Source organism: Mesocricetus auratus, unplaced genomic scaffold, assembly GCF_017639785.1.
Source record: "Mesocricetus auratus isolate SY011 unplaced genomic scaffold, BCM_Maur_2.0 Super-Scaffold_6731, whole genome shotgun sequence".
In the NCBI taxonomy this organism is placed as follows: Eukaryota; Metazoa; Chordata; class Mammalia; order Rodentia; family Cricetidae; genus Mesocricetus; species Mesocricetus auratus.
Genome location: NW_024429185.1, coordinates 7,496,523 through 7,518,102, shown reverse-complemented (window position 1 = coordinate 7,518,102; position 21,580 = coordinate 7,496,523). Strand labels below are relative to the sequence as shown.

The window sequence follows — 21,580 nt, the reverse complement described above, 5'->3', positions numbered from 1 at the left end:
CTATATTGTAAAAATCATTTAGTTAAGCCAGGCACTTGGGAGGCAGAGGCAGGTGAGTCTTTGTGAGTTTGAGGTCAATCTGGTCTACAGAGCGAGTTCCAGAACAGCTAGGACTACACCGGGAACCCTGTCTCCAAAAACCAAATAATAATAATAATAATAATTTAGTTAGAGAAATCATGGAGAAAAATATGGATAGTAATCATAGATGTAGACTTAGAAAGATTTGACAAAATAGAGAAATTGGCATGGAATAAGAAAGAGGGAAGTTGGAAATGAAGAAAATATAATGAAAAAGTCTCCATTGCTCATTTATGCCACGTTTTCTTTACTTATTCATTGACTGGTGGACCCTTAGGTTGACTTTAAAGTTAATGAAATAAAACTTTCTTTTACAATTGCAATTCTCACTGAGATGGCTTTATTTTTTTATCAAATACATGCACGCACACACACGTATATATATTCTGACTGACAAAGATTGACAAGGGAGTAAATTCAAGGTAGAAGTCATTTTAAGATATTTGAGGGCTGAGACATCCAAATGGCTCAACAGATAAAAGTACTTTCCACCAAGACTGGCAGCCTGAGTTCCATCCCAGAATCCCATATGGTAGAAGGAGGACTCTGACTCCCACAAGCTTGCCTGGAACCTCCGCGGGAGGGCAGTGATGCTGGTTACACACACACACACACACACACACACACACACACACACACACACACACAAAACCTCCAACCCACATACACTAAAAATGATAAAACTAATAGATGTTGTATTTAACATTTTAAAAATACATAGCCAATAACATAGGCTTCTTTCCTTTCAACTCAAGCACAAAAGCAATGAATGCAAGCACATCTTGACCACAGGCAAATCTAAAATGTAGTTTGGTTCACAACATTGGTGTCTTGTGTATACGTAAGACTATGAGGGATTGTCCATTAAATTCCAGTCTTGTGTATGAAAGAATCTCAGCATACACAGACTGGATTTTCAGACAGACACTAAAATGCCAAGGGAATCTCTAAATTCTTCTGGTTCCCATCTCTGAATGTCAGATAACACGATTCAAGAACAGCTGAATCCCCAAGCCTCAAGTTCCCACTGGATAAAAATGTCTCACATTGCAAAGGTTTTACAATGTAATTTTATTACAGCATTGACATCATTTTCTTTGCACAATCATTCTGTAGGGAAAAGCCTGTGTATTCATTGCCATGTTTTCATCTATAGTATAGTGATGATGATTTGTGTGAAGTGCAATCATTTTAAAACTATCTAATTATTTCTTTAATGGCACTATCACATTATTTTTATTTTTATTAGAGGTTTGAAGTTGATATTTTGCTCTTAAATTTTTTTCAGAACAATCTAAGCATGGCTTGAGAAGACTCTTGGGGTACAACTTGAACTAGATAATGTAGAAAAAGTTCAAAATATTAAAAACATGCAAATGTACATTGTGTAAAATGGAAAGAAAAATGAATCAAGCTTTTGATTTTCCCTGTGGGAAATAACTTTAATTTTATGAGCAAAGACTGTTGCTGGTTTACTTCAGGGAAAGAATTTAACTGATTTTTCTAAAAAGACATTTTAAGCAAGGAAGTTGGACCATAATCAGCAAACTGGCAAGGTCGGGTTGACTTGGTAATCAGGGAGGTCTTTGTTTAAAGCTACCGATGAATAAATTTCCTTTTTCATGTCAGGAAGAGTCAAAGCCTGAGACTTTGGGCAGCTGTAGAGCATTTGACACGATCTTTTCTTTTTCCATGAGAAATTCTCAGATAGCATTAACTCCTATGTTTTCTTTTAGAAAGAAATTTTGTTCACAAAGGCTGTGAGATTTCACATGTCATGAGATTTCATCTGCATTGTGATTGGTTTTTTTACTTCTATGTTTAATCTTTCCTTAAATTCCTTGGTTATTTGAAGAAAGGGATTAGGGTGACTCATTTGTAGAACATGCTGTTACTGCTGATGTACACTGTTCTTAACACCCAAAAGCCATGGACACTTTATGGTAGGGGACTGTAAAAAGTCTACATTGAACTGTTCTAGGGGGCTGAGAAGGTGGATCCATGGTGTGGATGCTCATTGCTGTTGCAGAGGACCTAGTTTCCATTCTCAACACGGATGAAGTCTTATCTGAGTCAATATGACTAATATCAAGGGGACAAACAACAGTAATAGGGATGTGGGGGAGGGAGACTCTATTCACTGCGGGTAGAAGTTAAACTGGTATCTTCACTGTGGACATCAGTACAAAGAGTTCTCAGAAAACTAAAATCAGAACTACCACATGACCCAACTGTGCCACTCCTGAGTATATTGGAATAGACCACAGATACATCTGTGTTTATTACTGCTCTATTTATAGTAGATAACAAACCACTCCAATGGCCCATCCATAATGAAATGATAGAGAATACCGTACATATGCACAATGTCATTCTTTTCATTCATAAAGAAAACTAATCAGGGCATTTGCAAGGAAAATAAATGGGGGTAACTGATTTTTATTGTTGAGCCAAAAAAAATGCTAAGAGCCAGAGAGGCAAATATCACCTTTTTTCTCTGATACATGGATCCTAGATCTTAAATCTTTATGGGAAAATGTGTGAATTTTCTATACATGGAAGAGAGTGTGTGTCATAAAACTTGAAAGGGGACATGAGAGTGGAGAGAGATCTTAGAGACCTTAGACGATTACAGAACATGTGTGACATGAAAGCAGAAAGGGGGAATTGTAGGGAGAATGGGGCCCAGTGGAAAGGGAAGAAGCAGATAAGGAAGAGAGACTGGAGGGGGAATCAGGAGAGGATCAACAAGAGCAGTGAATGTATGAAAAACCACAGTGAAACTCCTTACTTTGTATAATAATTTTAAATGACTACTTTAGACAACAGGAAAGTATCACTTCTTATGCTATGTGATTTCTTATTCTGTGATCTCAGTGGATACAAAAATATCTTAGTTTGGTTTGGGTTTTGATTATTTTTGAGACTGTAACTTAGTGATATTTCTTCCTTTACCTTTCCTCCCTCCAAAGTTTCCCATAGATCCCTTTCCACTCTCCTTCAAATGCATGGCCCCTTTTTAATGTTATTGCATGCATATTTGTATAAACATGCATATTCCTATTTTTACCTGTTGAGTTCAGGGATGACAACAATAGGCATGACAAACTGGATGGAGAAAAGCTCATGAGGCCCCAACCCTGAACAAAACATACTACGTGCAACAGACGGGAGCTGGGAGCAGGAAAGATAGTCCTTCCCAGGGAAAACATTCCAGTTACTTATCAAATATCAAATAGTCAGCCCTCAAAACATGCATACAAGTAACACCAGCTGCTTTTGTATGATGGCATATTAACTATTCAACATCTAGGGAACCCTAAGCTGTGATACTGTGTTGACATCAGTGTGGTACAAAGAATGACAGGCCTAGTTTCTGTGTCCAAGGTCTGGATAAAAGAGATGTTATGAGATTAGACTTTGAAAGTGGACACTCAGACAATTTTTCATTTTCCTATACCATGTTGGCTTTTTATACGAAATATCACAGCTAACCTTTAACTTCCTAACTCAATTGGGAAGAGGGGGACAGTGACTGTGAAATTGTTCTCATCCAACACCGGCTACCCCAAGACATAGAAGTCAGTGCTCTTTGGCTTTGTTTTTACTTAAGAAATAAATACAGAATACGCATGTACTGTCACACATCTTTCTCTTTAAGGTTGGAAGATCACTGGGTTTCAATTCCTCCAACTTCCTGCACTAGCTATGTGAGCAACCGCCTTGCTTCCTCTAGTTCTCTAGGGAGACAGCATATTTTAAGATTCTTAGTCCTTTCCTCAAAATTCCTGCTTCTGGAGACAAGTGTCAGGAAGTAGCAGAAACTGACTTATGTACTCTTCCAACCTGCCACTGGGTCATTGTGTACATTTTAAAGGTTTTTAAATCTTATATTCAGTGCTTGTACCTTGATCTATACATCTATATTTCTAATGAGGTTTACTAATCACTTTCAACAGCTGGGTAAATTATTAAATTATTGAAGTTCTAATAAGTTTTTCTCTTCTACGTGTTTGATTCAGGTACATTTGTTATACACGCATATTTATATGCATGAATTCAGGCACATGTGTGCAGTACACATGTGACATCAGAAGGCCTCAGAGGTCAGTCCTCACCTTCCCCTTGCTTGACACAGGGTCCCTTAGCTATGTCCCACATGTTCCAAGGATAATACTTTCTCTGCCTCCCATCTTGTCCTAGCTGGGATTACAGACTCACTATCACTCCCAGCTGAGTCCTAACACTATACAGGGCAAGGGCATTCTCAGGTGAGCCATTTCTCCAGCCAAGGGCTAAACTTTTAATTCACTACTTAGATTTATGAAAGGTTTGTCTGACCCAAGGAGAAAACTTTTTTCCTCTTCCTTTTATTTATTTAAGTTAGAAACGTGTTCTTTTCACTTGCCAATCCCAGCTCCCTCTCCCTCCCCATCCCTCCCCACCAGGCCCCCCCACTCAGTCTCCACTCCGATCCCCAAGGAGGGTGAAGCCCTCCATGGTGGATCTCCAGAGTCTGTCATGTCATCCAGGGTAGGGTCTAGGCCCTCCTTCATGAAAATGGGAGTAATGAAGAATTCACTTTAATCCAGAAAGTAATAGAACTCTGATTTTTATAGACAGAAATGCTGACATTTTCAAAGAGTAGGATTTGCTGGGCTAGAGCTTTATGGGACCAGAAATTTTTGTGAGTTTTATTGACAGTTGAGTGTGACCTAATCAATATACATTACCGTAGGAAATTCTTGATGATATATTCAGATTAGACTGTCAATATTAACCTTATAATTTGATTTCACTTTAGAGCTTTAAAAATTCTCCCATAGTAGTAATATCTCATATTTGTAAATTATACAGTGTGACCCTGTAATTGTGGCATCAAAATAACATAGTGAAGTTATCAAACTATAACATTCTTTATATCAATTCTCTCTCTATCTATCTATCTATCTACCTATCTTTCTTTCTCTCTCTCTCTCTCTCTCTCTCTCTCTCTCTCTCTCTCTCTCAACAATATCTTACTATACCTTCCTGGCTATCCTAGACTTCCTTTATAAACCAGAGGTCCCCTGCCTCTGCCTTTCTAGGGCTGGGATTAAAGTGTGTGCCACCACACCCAGCTTCTTTAAGAGACTACTAAGCCATGACCTTTATATGTGAAACACCATAGACAGTAACCTTTTAAACAGACTAAGCTCAATAGATTTGCTCTTTAAATGGCCTCACTGTCAGAATGTGTTTCTGTACAAATATCTCATATGCTCTCTCATATGACTTGAGTCCAAAACTATCATGTGGAAGTAAACGATATTGATCACAGGTTTGGCTCTATCATCACAGTTGGAGTAAAAAAGCCTACTATAAGCAAGGCAGGACTCCTTGGGTGAGTGGTGTCCTCTGGGAGAACTCATGCTTTGTGCGTCCTTCCCCAGGATCTGTCACTGCGAAGGGGACGAAGAGAGCCCACTCATCACACCCTGTCGCTGCACAGGCACCCTGCGCTTTGTTCACCAGTCCTGTCTCCACCAGTGGATCAAGAGCTCAGACACACGGTGCTGTGAGCTCTGCAAATACGACTTCATAATGGAGACCAAGCTCAAGCCCCTTCGGAAGGTACAGTGTGGGTTGGGCAGAACAGGGATGGGAGAAAGAACTTGCGAAATAGTCTCGTTTTCAAATGTAGCTTCCTCTTTGATAAGATTCTGCCAACATACTAATGTTCATGGAAGATGCTCGTCCTGTAGTGGACTCGATGGGCAAAATGCAGCCATGCCTTTACGTGTAAATTAGTTTGTTCCATCTTCAAAGGTGGACACTTATGTAAGTGCATAGAGAAGTACATATTAACTGTGTATATATGGAAAACACAACTATAATTCAAGACAATTGAATTGATGAGAAGCATCAGAATGTTCATCCATAGAGGTCAGTTAGATAATAGAATCCACTAAATAACATGAACTCATTTAACTTTTTAAAAGGTGACTATTAGATAATAAGAGAATGATTTATTCTATAAGATGAGGCCTAATTTCTTTTAATGTTTGGTCCAATGTTTTTATTTAACACTAAAGGAGGTAAAAAGAAAAGACACTATTGTCTATACTATTCATCAAGTTGCAAGAGAAATAAAAGTGTATTTTTAATCTATAAAATTTATCTTCAAAACCTTCATTTGTGATAATTCTTTTCTAGAACATGACAGTGACTGTGAGCCAAGTATAAACCTAAAACGTCAGAGTCACCAACAGAACATTTGTCAAGGACACAGATGAGGACGATGTGCTGTGTATAATTCATTCTCAAGCCCTGGAATTTCCCAATTTTTCATTTAACTTAGAAATCTTTTTGTCTCTTAAATGCAGCCTCACACACAGACACACACACACACACACACACACACACACACACACACACATATATATATACACACACACATATATATATATACACACACACATATATATATATGAAACATATCTGTGTATATAGATGCCTCTATATCCAAAAGGAGTGTGGAGATTGCAATTAAAATAATGAATCAGCCCAGAGCTGCTTTTCTGTTTAAGCTAAATGCAGAGCTAAAGCAGATAGAAAGAGTGATACATGGAAATAAACATGATGTGTTCCAAAATGAGATGAGATGAAAGCAAACAAAACTATCTCACTAGACATCTAATGGGGGGTTGGCCATGCCGTCATTGTAACTCTTCATTTATTCTTTAAATTATGGGAAAGCATAATGCCCTATTTAAGTAGTAGACTTTTTAAATTTGTTTTTCTTCTAATTTGTAAATAGTTTATAGATCTCAAAACTATATATAAATTACCTCTAGGGAGATGCATTTTTAACGGGGTCACTTGAATGCCAAAAGGTGACATGGTTCTCTGGCCCCAGAGCAATCATTACAGAAGTAGAACACAGTGGGTACTCTGCACTCTTGCTTTATGTGCTAAACAGATACTATACTGAAGAAACTGAATGGTGTGTGGTGATTCTTTGAATTTATCTTCTCGTCCCTCATGGGATTACAAGTAGTTTCACAACATCTGTACCTCTTCCCGTCCCTTTCCCATCCCTCTACCCACACAAAAGTTTCATTTCAACTTAGTTGAATATAGTATTTGAATTTGAAAGCAATAATCTAGAAAAATAGCATACTCAGATAGTCTCTTTTGTATTAAGCCTTCCAACACTCTCTTTCTCTCCTCTCCTCTCCTCTGTCTCTCTGTGACTCTGTCTCTGTCTCTGTCTCTGTCTCTCTCTCTCTCTCTCTCTCTCTCTCTCTCTCTCACACACACACACACACATGCACGCACACATATGTGTTTGGGAAAGCATAACACATTAAACATGTCAATGCAGAAGAACTCAAATCTATCCTATTAGAATAACTCTTTAAATACACCTAGATCTTTTCTTAATATGTGATTATCAGTAATTTACAACTAATCTCTTTGTAATTGGCACAACAAAACCTCATGGGGAGAGAGGTACAGTGACCTATGAATTTTTTCCATAAAAGCCCGAACAACCTGTCTCAGAACCACTCAGTTGGAATATTTTCAGTGAGTGGCCCTGACCAAACTCCATATTGGTCAGTATTTAGTATTTTAATAAAGCTGCTTTAATTTGGCCCAAAACGGTGGAACTGAATGTGGCTCCTTAGCAGCCCACAGATATGCTTTATCTAAGCCATTAAACTTGAATATTAGTTATCAGTCTCTAACTATGGGATTATTTAAGGTCATATTTCACACATGAAAATATGAATAACACAACACCTGACTTACTGGAACCATGTTCCTATATGACTACAGAGGTGGGGATAACATGGGAGTAGAGTGTTGCCTTGCCCCTGCAATTTGCTTTCAAGTTCTTTGTATTTCTCACCCCTCGTGTGATCTTGAGGTCCCCACACTTGTCATCTCTATTTGTACAGCTGAGACCTGGAAGGAAAATGTGAATATTCAGTTCCTGTGTAAGGCAGAGTTCATAGACATGAGGAGTGAATGCATCCTATCCATCCCAACGGGACATTCAAAACCTCTCTTTAAAAATATGAGGCCCAGCCGATGTATGTGAGAGGCAGTCTCTTCAACATCATTTTGGATTGCGAGGCGGTTCAAAACAACATATAGAAAGAATTTTAAACTGTTCTACATGGTTTGTTTTGATGGGATGGAAGCTCACCAGTGTAATCTTTTGGTAGTTTTTAAGTATTCATAAAGAATTTCAGGTATAATGTTTGGTAAGAATATATTTGAAGTACATTCAATTTAATTGCTCTCAACTCAGTAATTCCATTACATTTTACAACATTCTAAATACCAAGCACATGGAACAATTAATTTAGCTAATGATTCTGGATCTCTACCATCAGAAAATGGAGGTAGGAGACTGTGATTAGATGAGATGACTTCTTCAGAGAAGGTATCAGTCTTCATAGGCTGACGGAGCTCGGGGCTGACGGAGCTTGGGGTTAACCTCTGTACAGATACCAGTGAAGCCTTACCTCATTGATTGCCATTCCTATGCCAAAAATTACAGTTAGCAAATTCATCAAGTTACCCTAATGTCTGCAGAAGAAAATCTTTAAAGTAAAAATAAAATCAAGGGTTTATTCCAAGGAAAGCAAATCCCCATCATCTTTTAAGTCCGTAGCTCAGCTACTTTTATGACAATCAATAAAAGTCCCATTAACTTGCTTAGTTACCTGGGGCCAGGAGAAATTCTCAGAACCTAGGAAAGTAAATTTTTTTTAAAAAATCACAAATAAAGCAAGTGATGAACTAGTAAAATCTGAAAAGGTACACACTGTTGATTAGGAAGTACGAACTAAATTTGCATTCTGAAACTAAAGTCTAGGATTCCAATCTGAATCTCCCTGAGTGAGACGCCAGAAGCCAGTTTCTGGCATACAACAGGTTCACAAATACAACAAGTACTACTGACGACTTATGTACTGCCCTAAATTATTTGTGCTTATAAACTACATTACTTTTGCCTCATTTAACTAATTCAACCCACGTTAAGCCTGTTCTGAGTTCTGGATCCCATTAAACATAAAAAGAAAAGAGTCACCAAATCAAATTTAATGCCACACACTGCAAAGATCTTTGTACCCACTGGATGGTACATGATGGTCACATAGTTCCTGGGTTCTAATTAAGGATCATTAACATTTGTTTTTCTGGGTATAGAGAGGCACAAAAAGCTGAGGCCAAATGATCAAGTGGTTATTGCCACCTTGAGCGACACAGCAAGATCTCTTCAAAAGGCTGAGTGATGGGATGACTTCAATTTTTGCCTAAACTATTTCTGATTGAAGTGTTTTGAAAGAATTCTAAAACAATTTTTCCTATAATCTTCCTCCTGAAATCTGGAGGAAACACTTTAGCCAGTATCCTTTTCCCTAGTAACCCAGTTACTCTGTTATGTGCACAGTAATCATTTCTCAGCCAAACACTGAATGCATTAATTCAAAACTTTGTGTTATCTTCACTGTGTTTTCCCCAATTCTTTAAAGATGTTTTCTGAGCCCATCAGTCTGTCTGTGTTCTTTCCTCCTTGCTGTCAGCAATTAACACCATTTCTCTGTTCCTGGGATAACCTTAGTCAGCACTGTGCGCAATTCTTTCCTGATGTAAGCATCAGTAGCAGAGCCAAGTGAGCTGCCCTATGGGAGTTCCCAAAGGTTGGATTCCATTCTGGTGACCTTCTCCATGATTCTACTTTATGGCCAGCAGAATTGTCTGTGCCCCCATACACATTAGGACCTCATTCTGGGATTCGCAGACTTCCTTTTCTCATCCTTACAGGTCTCAGTTTTATTCAAAATCTTGACTTCACAGGATGAGAAAGCCCTCAGCAGATAGAGCTATGTTGCTTCCAGGCTGTTCTCTTGTCAACTGAGCTCAGATTTGGAAGTTTTCTATTCCTTTTCTTCATAATCATACAAGGTCACAGACCTCTGTCCTAGTACATAGTGCAGACAGAACTTTCTCTGGCTTGTTCGGAATGATCATAATTCTCAATGCATCCATGTTCTCCTGTTGATTTGTACTTAGTCTCAGATACCATAATAACACCCCGACAGGAAACCTAAGAGGCTCAAAAGACTATTTTCCAGTTTATACTGTCCCATTGCTAGATGTGTTTCTCACAACTTGTTCAGTCTATTGGTGATGATATCAAACATGCTTTCTTTCCTACGATGCCATTCACAAAAATGGAGTGTCTAATTGTCTGACTGTCATAGACAGGACACAATGAACACCTTACTAAATGAAACAAAAATTATTATTTAAATATTTTACCTTTATAGACGCACTAACTTTCCCAATAAGTTGGGGGTTTTGTTAGTTATATTGCTTTAGTACACGCATATTCCTGTAACTATAATTTATATTTCAGTTAAAATAATATTGCAATGTGAATACATGACATTGCCTACATGTCTTCTGTCAAGTAAGAATGAGATGGAAAATATGGGCATCTTGTTCATTCTAGTAGATATTTCGATCTAGTTATATGGGTTTTTAATCTTTGTGCCTTTAAATGAAACACTAGTAAGTCAAAGAAATATATAGTTATCTAGGGTCAGTACTATATAATAGTTTCTGAAAAAAATACTTTCTAGTCAGTAAATTACTTTTCATTTGTGAAATTTTCATGCATACACATAGTCATCCTTCTAGGCAAATTTGAACTCACCCTACCAGTAAATCATGTCTGCATAATCATTCCAAGAGAGTCTCTGTGATTTCCAGCTTATGCATTCACTCAACTTTGTATATGCTAAGAACCTACCTTGTGCCAGGAAGGATTAGTAATAAACAAGATAAAGCACCCCGTCACTATCCACGTAGATGGAGAAGAATGTGAAAGGATATGAGAGCATAATGTGCTCCATGGGGAATTGGTACAGAGAATAAAAAGCAAGGCAGCTGACAAAAGCGTAATCTAGTTAACTATCCCAGTTAAAGGAATGTAAAAAACAACCATAATCACAAAGCAAAGTGGCTGTCTTTTTCTCTTTTGTTCTTCATGCTAATCTAGGTGGTGTCCTTTAAACAGGTAGGCACCCAAGACCCTAAGGGACGAGAATTGGGAATATGAGGATTTGATAGAGTTTGTCGCAAGTTTGGAATAAGTGACCACTAATTAAATAAATAACTCCTGAGCAATTATTCAGTTCTTTTGAATTATTCAGCACTAAATGAATCTGTATTTTAATTTAGCTCTTTCTTTCATTGAAAACTTTCATCTGAAAAGCACTACTCACTTCAGGAAAACTATCACTTTCTATTATTATTCTAGTCATGGAAATAGTCACTTAACTCTGTATTGGCTTTGCTATTGATAAGCATTTACCCTTAAGAATATCTATTACTATTTGAACACAAACCAAGGAGTGTAAAAACTGATATTCCCTTATGCATTGCATGTTCTGGTTTTTTCTTTGAGACATAGACTGTGGTTGTAGTGAGGGAATCTGTCTTCCAGTAATGACAGAAGCATGAGGGAATGAAATTAGAATGTACACAGGCATCCTCATATTCACAGGTGCAAATAAAGAGCTCCCTAAAGCATCTTTTTTCAGTTGAGTTTTAAATGACTTTCATATGTACATTTTCTTCTAGTTCAGTGGTTCTTAACCTTCCTAATGCTGAGGTCCTTTTAATACAACTCATGCTGTAGTGAGTCCCCAACTATAAAATTATTTTCATTGCTACGTCATAACTGTAGTTTTGCCACTGTTATAAACAGTAATATGAATAAAAGTCTGTGTTTTCTGATTATCTTAGGTGACTCTTGTGAGTCATTTGCCTGCAAAGGTTAAGAACTGCTGCTCTAGTTAAAGATTTTTGTCTCGTAGTTGTAGGAATATTTTCCTTAATATATTATTCTAATAGCTTGTCTTCATATCAAAATCTTGACTGAATCTTTAATGTGTAAGTCACTGGATATCAGCGTGTTTTTAAGCAAATATTTTAAATCCAATAAAATTGTTCTTTTCCACTGAATAGGCTAGAGAAAACTTTTATTTCTATTTATTTTATTATTATTCTTTTGCAATATGATGGGTCAAATCTGGGGTCTTGTACATGCTAGCCAAGATGACCTACCATGAAACTCCAAACTCAGTTCTTTGAGACAGGGTCTTGTTATGTAGACCAGGCTGACCTCAACAATTACAATGTTAGAATTACAGGCATGAGCCGCTGCCACCAGTCCAAGAAGGACACTTTCAAATGTTGTACCTGAATTGATGATCTCCAGCCCCATTGTACATGTATCAGTATGCTAGCTCAGTAGCATTAAAATGCATGACTAAATTTATCATTCTAAAAGGAAATTATTTTCTCACAAACCAGCCCCCTCATAGTTTCCTTGTTTTTTGCCAAGAGTGATCATCAGGTAATTTCTTTTCTCTAGTCTTTCACCAAGGTATTTCACCTATAGCATGATTTTTTTTCCAAGCCTGTTATTTTACACAGAAGTGTTTACCAGTTAGTCTGAAAGCAGCCACAGAGCCTGGTCTGCCCTTGTGAAAGGTATAAAATAGATTTTAAAAGGTATAAAAATAAAAAGGCAGGAAGTGGAAAGATGGTAAACATTAAGGTCCTATGATTTCCATACACACACACACACACACACACACACACACACACACACACACAGATTAAGAAGTGAAGGAAACCCAGGCATAGTGGTACACACCTTTAATCCCAGAACTCAGGAGGCAGAGGCAGGCAGATCTCTGTGAATTCAAGGACAGCCTGGTCTACCAAACAAGTCCTAGGATAGACAGAGCTACACAAAGAAACCCAGTCAAAAACATAAAAAGAAAGAAAAGAGAAAGAGGAAGAGAGGTATTACTATTTTATTCTACTGGAGTTTGCTATGAGTGGAAACCTGAAGCCCAGAAGGATCATGGTTACCTGTAACACAAAGTGCTTCTCTTATAAGGAACCCTCTCCAAGGAGAGGTGGTATTTTCTCCTCTATCTTGTAACACCCAAAGAATGATAATTGTCTTTAAATTGCTTTCATATAAAATCAAGGAACATCACTAGTTAAGAAGAAATAGTTCAAACAATAGCTGAATCTGAGCCCAATGACAGGGAATAGCAGCCACTCAAATGGACTGAAGCAAGAATGTCAAAGCTTCAAGACCAGCTTCAGCAACTTAATGAAACACTGCCTCAAATTAAAAAGTATAACATGGGCTAGACATATAGCTCAGAGTTAGAAGACTTGCCTAGTATGTATGAAACTAGAGCCTAAGATCAGTTCCCAGTAAAGTCACAGGGAAAAAAATGTTGTTCTGCTTCTAATACTTAAACACTTTGAGCCCTGCTTCAGTTTCTCCATGTTAGGAAGGAGATAGGATAAGTGTATCTTTAAAAACATCTAACGAAAAGTGAGCTACTCACTTATCTAAAGCATAAAGGAACGTATTTTGAAGTTTCAGAAGAACAGAAATAGATAAACATGGAGTTGTGCTCATAGTATATCAATTGTATAAGACAAAATACTAAGCAAGGAGAGAGACGGATGATGTCAAAAGAATGAGCGAGCTTAATATTTTGTTTGGTATTGTTGAAATTATATGTTAATCATAACATTTTTCCCTCTCCGTCCCCCTTTTGAACCCTTCCATATATGCCTCCCCACTCTCCTTCAAATTTTTAGGCTTTTTTTTCATTGTTACTATACACACATGCACGCGTGCCTGCATATGTGTGTGTGTGTGTGTGTGTGTGTGTGTGTGTGTGTAACTTTATATGGAAATAACAGGTTGAGTGCATGTAATGTTGTTAATAAGCATGTTTTCAGGGCTGACCATTTGGCACTGGATAGCCAATTGATGTGCTCTTCCCTGGGGAGGATCACCTCTGATCTCAGCTTTACTCGGTTGCCTGTAGCTCTGTGTGTAGGGTTGAGGTCCCAAGGACTTTCCCATCCTTTTTGGCATGTCCACTGGAGTCACTCGGCTCATGTTTGCGTAGTCATGTTGATGAGAATTTCCATGTGCAGCTTCTGATGTTGCTAGGAAACAAAGTCTCACAGCAAATTCCTTGGTTCTCTGACTCTTAGAATCTTTCCACCCCCTCTTCAGCAATGTTCACTGAGCTGTGAGTGTGGGAGTGTCTTGTGGATATATCCTTTGGAACTGGGTTCCACAACTCTGCCATTAATTGATTATGGTTAATCTTTAATATTTGTCATTGTTCTTCAGGAGAAACCATGATGAATAAAAATTAGAACCTTCCCTGAAGACTAGAAGAAGTTAGGAAAGGGAATAAAAAGGAGGGAGGAGATGAAGAAGGAAGGGAAGGAAGAAAAACATAAAAGGGAGAATGTGCCTGTGGGAAGTTAGCAGGAACAAGGTCTCCCAAAGAAAGGCAGGTCTGTATCCAGTTGCCAATCCTTTTCTGCTAAATTGTAATATGGTGGCTAAGGGTCAAGGCAAGGCCAATTCAAGTGCTTCTTGACAGCTGTTTTGGAACCCAGGGGCATTTACAAAAGACCCCTGACCCTCAAAAAGGAGTCTGGATGGGCAAGAAGCTATTTTCTACATGGTACTAAGACAATAACCTGAGATTTACGGTCTTAGTAGATAGATAGATAGATAGATAGATAGATAGATAGATAGATAAAAGAAGAGAAGGGGGAGGAAAGAAAAAGGAAGGAAAAGAAATATCTGTTATTTTATTTTTAGGATGGAGTTTTTATAACTATAAGACTACTTCAATACAAAGTAGCTGAAAAAGTATTTTTTAATAAACAAATATAGTTAAGTTTTGAAATTGTGAGAAATGGCTTAAAAGACTAGAGAGTATCTGCTGGTCTGTATTCATACATAAGATGACACTATCAGCCATCTTTGTCTAAAAGAACACAGTTAGGGGGTCTGGGAATGTCCAGTTAAGATCACAATCCCACTTCATCAAATTGCAAGCAAACATTTACTGAGAATGTTGGCATTCCTAACAGCTGCCCCTAAGATTACAGGAATGAATGAGACACACATTCTCTGACCTTGGAGAATTTGCGTCTGGCACAGTAGGAATGAAGGTAAGTTTTAAAGTGAGTTGACTGGGATCCACATTCTTCATTCTGATTGATTGTGGTTTTCTGCAATGGTCTCCATCTGTTGCAAAGAAAAGTTTCTTTGATGAGGGGTGAAGACTACATTTGTCTTTGGGTATAAGAATAAATATCCAGTCTGAAGTCTCACTTACATGATTGCCTAAACATGAGCTGAAGGAAAATAACAATAAGATATGACAATGTAACAAGGAAAATCCCAAGAGATGTCAACCCTCCACAAAGAACTATAGGCAACTAAGGAATGCTAGCAACAGGAAAAATAGTCTTCCCCAGAGAAGATCACACCAATTGGTTATCTAATATCAAATGGTCAGCTCTAAAAACATACATACAAGTAACAGTATACAGATTGAGCAGACTATATTTAGGAATATATACATATATATTCATACACATATATTCCTTGTTGGAAAAAAGAGGCCATAATTTTAAAAGAGAAAAAGGTGTATATAGGAGTGTTTGGATGGAAGAATGGGAAGGGGGAAAGTTGTAATTATAATTTCAAAATACAAAAGTAATTAGAAAGAGTTAGTTGACTGTAATATCTTAAAATAGATCAAATAATGGTATAAGATATAATTCTAGTACCTACAGTAGGGTTCATATAATTCCAGCAGTAAATTTTAACTGGAGAAAAATTTGTAGGAAAATTTTTGTGAGGAAGCCCTCAAGATCATAACTGCCTCTATGTCTCAAGAAAGAAACACTTTCTTGAAGAAAATAAAGATAAGAAGTTTGTTGGTTGATCATGGTAACCTAGGGCCAGGATGTTGCAGAAGGACGGCCCTGCAGAAGTTGCCTGAGAAAAACATGCCATGTTTGTGGAAAGCAGCTGAATCTCGTGGACAATTTACATTAACAGTCAGGCTATATAAGAATAAAGCAGCCTTATTTCATGAAAATGAGTAGTTACTACAGAACTGGGGTTGGATAAGGAGAGATTGAACTATGGCATTTTATACACAACACTCAATGAGTCTAAAGGGTATAATAGCTGCTTAGCCCTAAGTAATTGTCACGCTGCAACACTTCTTCAAATCAAGTCCCAACTCTTACCTTGAATAGATACTAAATTTGATCACCAGGGCTGAATCACAGGCTTCCTATGACATGCTTGCCATTTTTCCACTTGGCATGGAGTCAGTGAGTCATTGTGGCCACTATGTATTCACCAGACCTTCTAAAGAGATTTCCACCAATGTACCTGCTAATTCAGGAGTTCCCTTTGTGTCATCATAGACTTGAGGTGACATCAGTGCCACCAACAGATGAACAAGCCAATGAGTAGCATTAGCCTTGAGAGGGAACTGTGGACTCGTCGATCGAGCACTTTACCTATAATGTAGGAGGAAGATCACCAGTGCTGCTTGAGACAAAAATCTTTCTTTGTTTTCAGACTTTGCGGTCATCAGCACATCTTCTGTGTTGCCTTGATCTGAGTATATAGGAGCTGTCACTATCTGGAAATGGATGCTATCTGAATTTATGGAAGTTTGCCCAAGTGTTTTTCAACTCAGTAACTATAGATTCAGTTCCTTGGCTCCTGGTATGTGTCCCTCTGGTCCCTACTCATTTCTGCAATCTCCAAGCCAAGAGCTAACAAAGCAAAGGACAGCCCAGTCACACAGGGCATCTCCTTCACTAGGGACCATCCAAAATTATATAGCAGCATGGAACTTATGTCGGAGACAAAACCCATACAGCACTTTAGGCCAAAGAAGAACATAGCTCTGACTTAACTTTTAAAAGAGATATCATTTTATGAAAGGACAATCCAACCTCTCATTCAAAACAGTGAACTTTGAACACAGTCACTAGGAGGCACTTGTTGAGGGAAGGGAACAAGCTGTTTCAATCGCATAGCTTTCCACTAGCAGGCTTTTTGTCTGAGTCTAGATACTTCACAGATAAATCTCGCCTTGGCCCTGCCAGGGTAATTAGACTGGATGTTAGCAAGCTTTTCTCCTATGTGACTAATAACCAGCTTTGGTGCAGTAATCCTTAGCTATGCTCATTATTTACAAATATTCAATAGGCACAAGTGATACTCCTTAGGGAGGAGCTTTGAAAGGGAGACTACTGGGAAAACCAATGGATTCAGTGTAAGACATATTTTCCTCAGCTCAGAAACACTGAGAGAACGTGCAGCAGGCCCTAGGTTCCTTGTACATGTGCAGTGATTTAGAGAAGAGGCAGACTGGGGTAAGACACATCTCACTCCCATTCTCCTCCCTGCCTTGGCTGCTGAGTTTCCATCTCGTCTAACTAGACTCATGATAAAAACTTGAGACCTAATATTTCATAGGTCAGGTAATAGTGCCTTGCCATGGAATTAGTTTTCTTTTAACCTAATTTGATAGACCCTTTGCCATCTTGACATAACGGAGGTCCTGCATTGCCATGAATTTCTTGTTGCAACGATTCCATGTTGTCAAGGCAACCAACTTTGCTGGTTATTTTTTTCCCTCTAGAAAACAATTTCCAACATTGCAAACCCTAAATCACAATCATCCCTCATAAATCTCAGGGTCAGATATGTCCCCTCTATGTGTAAAACTGTTACTTTTTTATGAGATACTGTGTGGTTATCGTGAAAGAATTTGACTTGAGGGATAAAATGTATATTAAAACATGGAAGTAAAAATAATCCCACAGCATTTTTATCTTGTTGCTTCATTCCCAGGAGATATGAGACTGTTTACTACTTGCAGTTACATTTTTTTTTGAAACTGCGTATCTATGTTGGCATATTTTGACTAAATTTCTATGTAAATTGATTGCAATCAACAGCTTCCTCATGGTTTGTAAAATTAAACTGCTGAAAAGACAAAGTATTTTTCTGGGGTTAGTATCACCCACTTGTATATTTGCCCTACTTTTAAGAGTCAAGACCTTGTGAGAGTCCTTTTCTACGTAAATGGAGTCACTTTGCAATGCACTGAGAATCTCCTCATGCTTGAATTCAAGGGGCAAGTGGGTGTTTCCAGGGACCTCAGCAGCATCCCTGTTGTTTTAATGGAAAATTCCAAAGGAAGGAGAGCAGATGAGCCTGGGGCTTTTTGTTAGCCCCAGAGTAAGAGGAGGTCGCATTTCCCTTAACAGTAATCCCAAGTAATTCTTCATCTTTGTCAGCCAGGATCATTGGTCTGAATTTCCAGCTAAGTTTTCAAATATTTATAAGGCTCCCTTCCCCTTACGTTTTTGCTTGGAAGTCGATCACCTAATTGGTAGTCATGCTTAATTTTACAATTCCCAATTCTTTCAGAACAGAAGCGTGTGACTCTAAATGAAGTTCCTATATGAGACTCAGTGGGTCACAACACTTTCACATTACATGTGTCGGTTCTTTCAGCTGCCATTGTTTTACAAGAAATGAAACAATTTTATTCATTAAAAGCTAGTACCAAGTGTCATCTCTGCTTGTGAAGAACTGGTGTTATTTTCTTTCTACTATTGGGATTAGACACATGAATCTCTAAAGGTCAGTCAGGATTTTGATATTTTGTAAATATTTTATAACTTACTTAAAAATTATAAGCAATGCATTTTGGTCATATTCACCCTCACTCTTATCCTAACTCCTCGAAGATCCACCCTTATCCCTTCCAACTCCCTGAGTTCTTTTTTAGTTTTAGAAAAATATTCTGTTGAGTCCAACTCACGCTGTCCATCTTCCCCTGGATATGGTATCATCTATGGTGTGATCTATCTTCTAGAGGCAACAACCTTAAGGGAAATTAATCTCCTCCCCAGAAACTATCAACTGTGCATAGCTCCTCAGTAAGGGATGGGGGCTTGAGAAGCCCTTCTTCCTTTGTTAGAATGCTGACTGGCTGGAACCAATCAGACTTCAGCCTCTGCTGTTATAACCTTCCAAGTGTTAATGCTCTAACACAGTGGAAACAGAATTTAAGACCATTCGATGAATTGCTTTTCCTGTTGCTATCATAAGATAACCTGACAAATTTAAGGAACAATGGGGATTTATTTTGATGGGTGGTTCAGACCATGGCAGTAGAGAGTTTATGGTGGCAGGAGGCTGGGACAGCTAGTCACATTAGTTACATTGTATATACGGCCAGAAAGAGGAAAGTGGTTGTTAGGGTTTTACAGCAGAAGGGATTGGGGGCAAAAATGTCGTAGAAGCCACACCACACAACAGATCTCACACAAGAGGTTTATTGTGGGGCAGGGACGAAAGGCTGCTTCTCAACACACACAAAATGAGGAGGAAACAAAAGGAGAGAGCCAGGTGGGGGAGAGTGGGCTGTGATGGGGAGCCTTTTAAAGGGTATGCATGTTGAATTGGGCAATGGCATGGCTGCTGATGCTGAGTCAGTGGGGTGGTTCCTAACATTCCTCACTTTGCTTATTATAAAAGGTGAGGAAATAGGGTGGCTGATGAGCCAGGCATGGAGGGCTTCCTGCTCTCTGAGGGTGTTGGTGTCTTTGGAGATCCAAGAAAGATGGAATTGTGGCCAGGTCTTGGGAGAGCAGACTGTTTCACTTGCTGACCAGGCTCTATAGGACCTTCTAGGACTAGGAATGTGTGAGGGGCAGCTATGAGGCTGGACCACCTGGAGCTTGCCAATTTGAAGCTGTCAGAGTTACAGATTTTGAAGGAACACCTGAAGCTGGTGGTGGAGCAATAGAAATCTATTGAGGTTGACAGACTAGGTAGGAAAAGGTAAAGTTAAGGAGCTTAAAGGAAAAATTTTATCCAGCATGTACATTTGAAACTTTTAGGCCCATAGACCTGGTAGTTGGAGGAAGGGAGTCCCAAGGCCAGGAGAGAGAGACAGAGACAGAGACAGAGACAGAGACAGAGAAAGACAGAGAGAGAGAGAGAGAGAGAGAGTCCAACCCCAGGAATAGCAGAAGTGACAGGTGGGGAACAGGTTGTTGACTGACTATACTTATCTGGTGTGCTTTTGACCAATGAGAGGTAGATTCGAACTGATTCCCTGGAGCTTAAAATTTTTTTGATTTTACAAAAACAGATGTTTTAGACATGTTAGTATTCACACTGTTTTTGTAATCTGTACTGAAATCCTCATTGTAGAAAAGGCAGTAGACGGATGCCATTGAGTCATAGTAGAAGCTTAGGGACCCAAAAGTGATTTGGGCTTCAAAGCATGAACACTCTCTCCTCTATCCAGAAGACTGGGTGCATATAGATTAGACAGGTATCTTTAGAAGAATGAGAAGCACTTTTAAGTCTGTACTTAGAAGACAACCAAAGGAAATAGAAAATCTTGAGTTTGTGACTATGATAATACTATCAGTGCTTACCAGAACTAGATTAAAAGCTTACTAAAACTCCAATGGTTAGTGTTAAAATTCTTTTGAAGTTTTGACGCTTTAATATAACAATTGCATAGAGGGAAAGAAATCTGAAATATTTTTCATCCTGTGTATATCTTAGATCACTTTCTTAGACATTTATAGCTTGCATTTCCATGTCTTTTTTTTTTTTTTTTGGTTTTTTGAGGCAGGGTTTCTCTGTATTGTTTTGGAGGCTTTCCTGGAACTCGCTTTGGGCGGTGGTGGCGCACGCCTTTAATCCCAGCACTCAGGAGGCAGAGGCAGGCAGATCTCTGTGAGTTCAAGGCCAGGCTGGACCGATAGCCTCCAAAACAATACAGAGAAACCCTGTCTCATAAAAACCAAAAAACAAAAATTTCTTTGACCCTCACAACTTAAGTTTTTGTATCCTCAGACCCATTTACCATGTGACACAGGTGGTTGATTACTGAAAGAAGTCGTTATAATGTAAGTTCCTTTAAATAACAGAATAGTAAGCATTACACTGAAAACTATTTTATGGCTTTATCTATTTGTAGAGTCTGGTAGCAAGGGAAACTGTGTCTAGATCTAGTAATAGCTTTAGGAACATGAGAGCTGAGGCCTCATTTTTCCAGTGAGAAGGCAGCTGAAAACTTGGTTACTGCCATGAAATTGGCAATAGCCTAGTTATCAGTGCCATCAGAGATCTGGGAAGGATAAATTTCACCTGTGTAAGCTGGAAGTACAGACCAAGAAGCTTCTGAATCTATTAAAAATGGCAGAGGCTCACTGGCTACCTGGGCAATGACCCTAGGTTCCTCCATAGTTGTTGGGGACAGAGGTCCAAGGACAGTAACAGAACCAAAAGATCCAACAGACTTTACCTGTGAAATAGAAACTGGAGGGACTTGCCTACCTTGTCTAGACAAAGTGGGACAATCAACTCCCCAGGATATTGCTTGGCCACTATTTGGACAAGGTCCTGGTAGTGGGCAAGATAAAGGGAAATTTTTCACTCAGTGGCTGGTTTTGCTACATTTAAAGCAAGCTCCAGGTGGGCTTCTTCAGTACCCCATCATATTCTTTGGAA

The 21,580-nt window shown here is 38.6% G+C and overlaps 1 protein-coding gene across 9 annotated transcripts in view; it reads left to right on the top strand.

Moving 5' to 3' along the window:
* The window catches only part of Marchf1 (membrane associated ring-CH-type finger 1), a 789,032-nt gene that overhangs the window by 734,184 nt on the left and 33,268 nt on the right, over positions 1–21,580 (top strand). For all 9 annotated transcript variants that reach the window (XM_040742223.1, XM_040742224.1, XM_040742222.1 and 6 more), the window contains one exon: positions 5,514–5,694. In XM_040742223.1, coding sequence (XP_040598157.1) covers positions 5,514–5,694 — 181 coding nt within the window. The remainder of the gene's footprint in view (positions 1–5,513; positions 5,695–21,580) is intronic.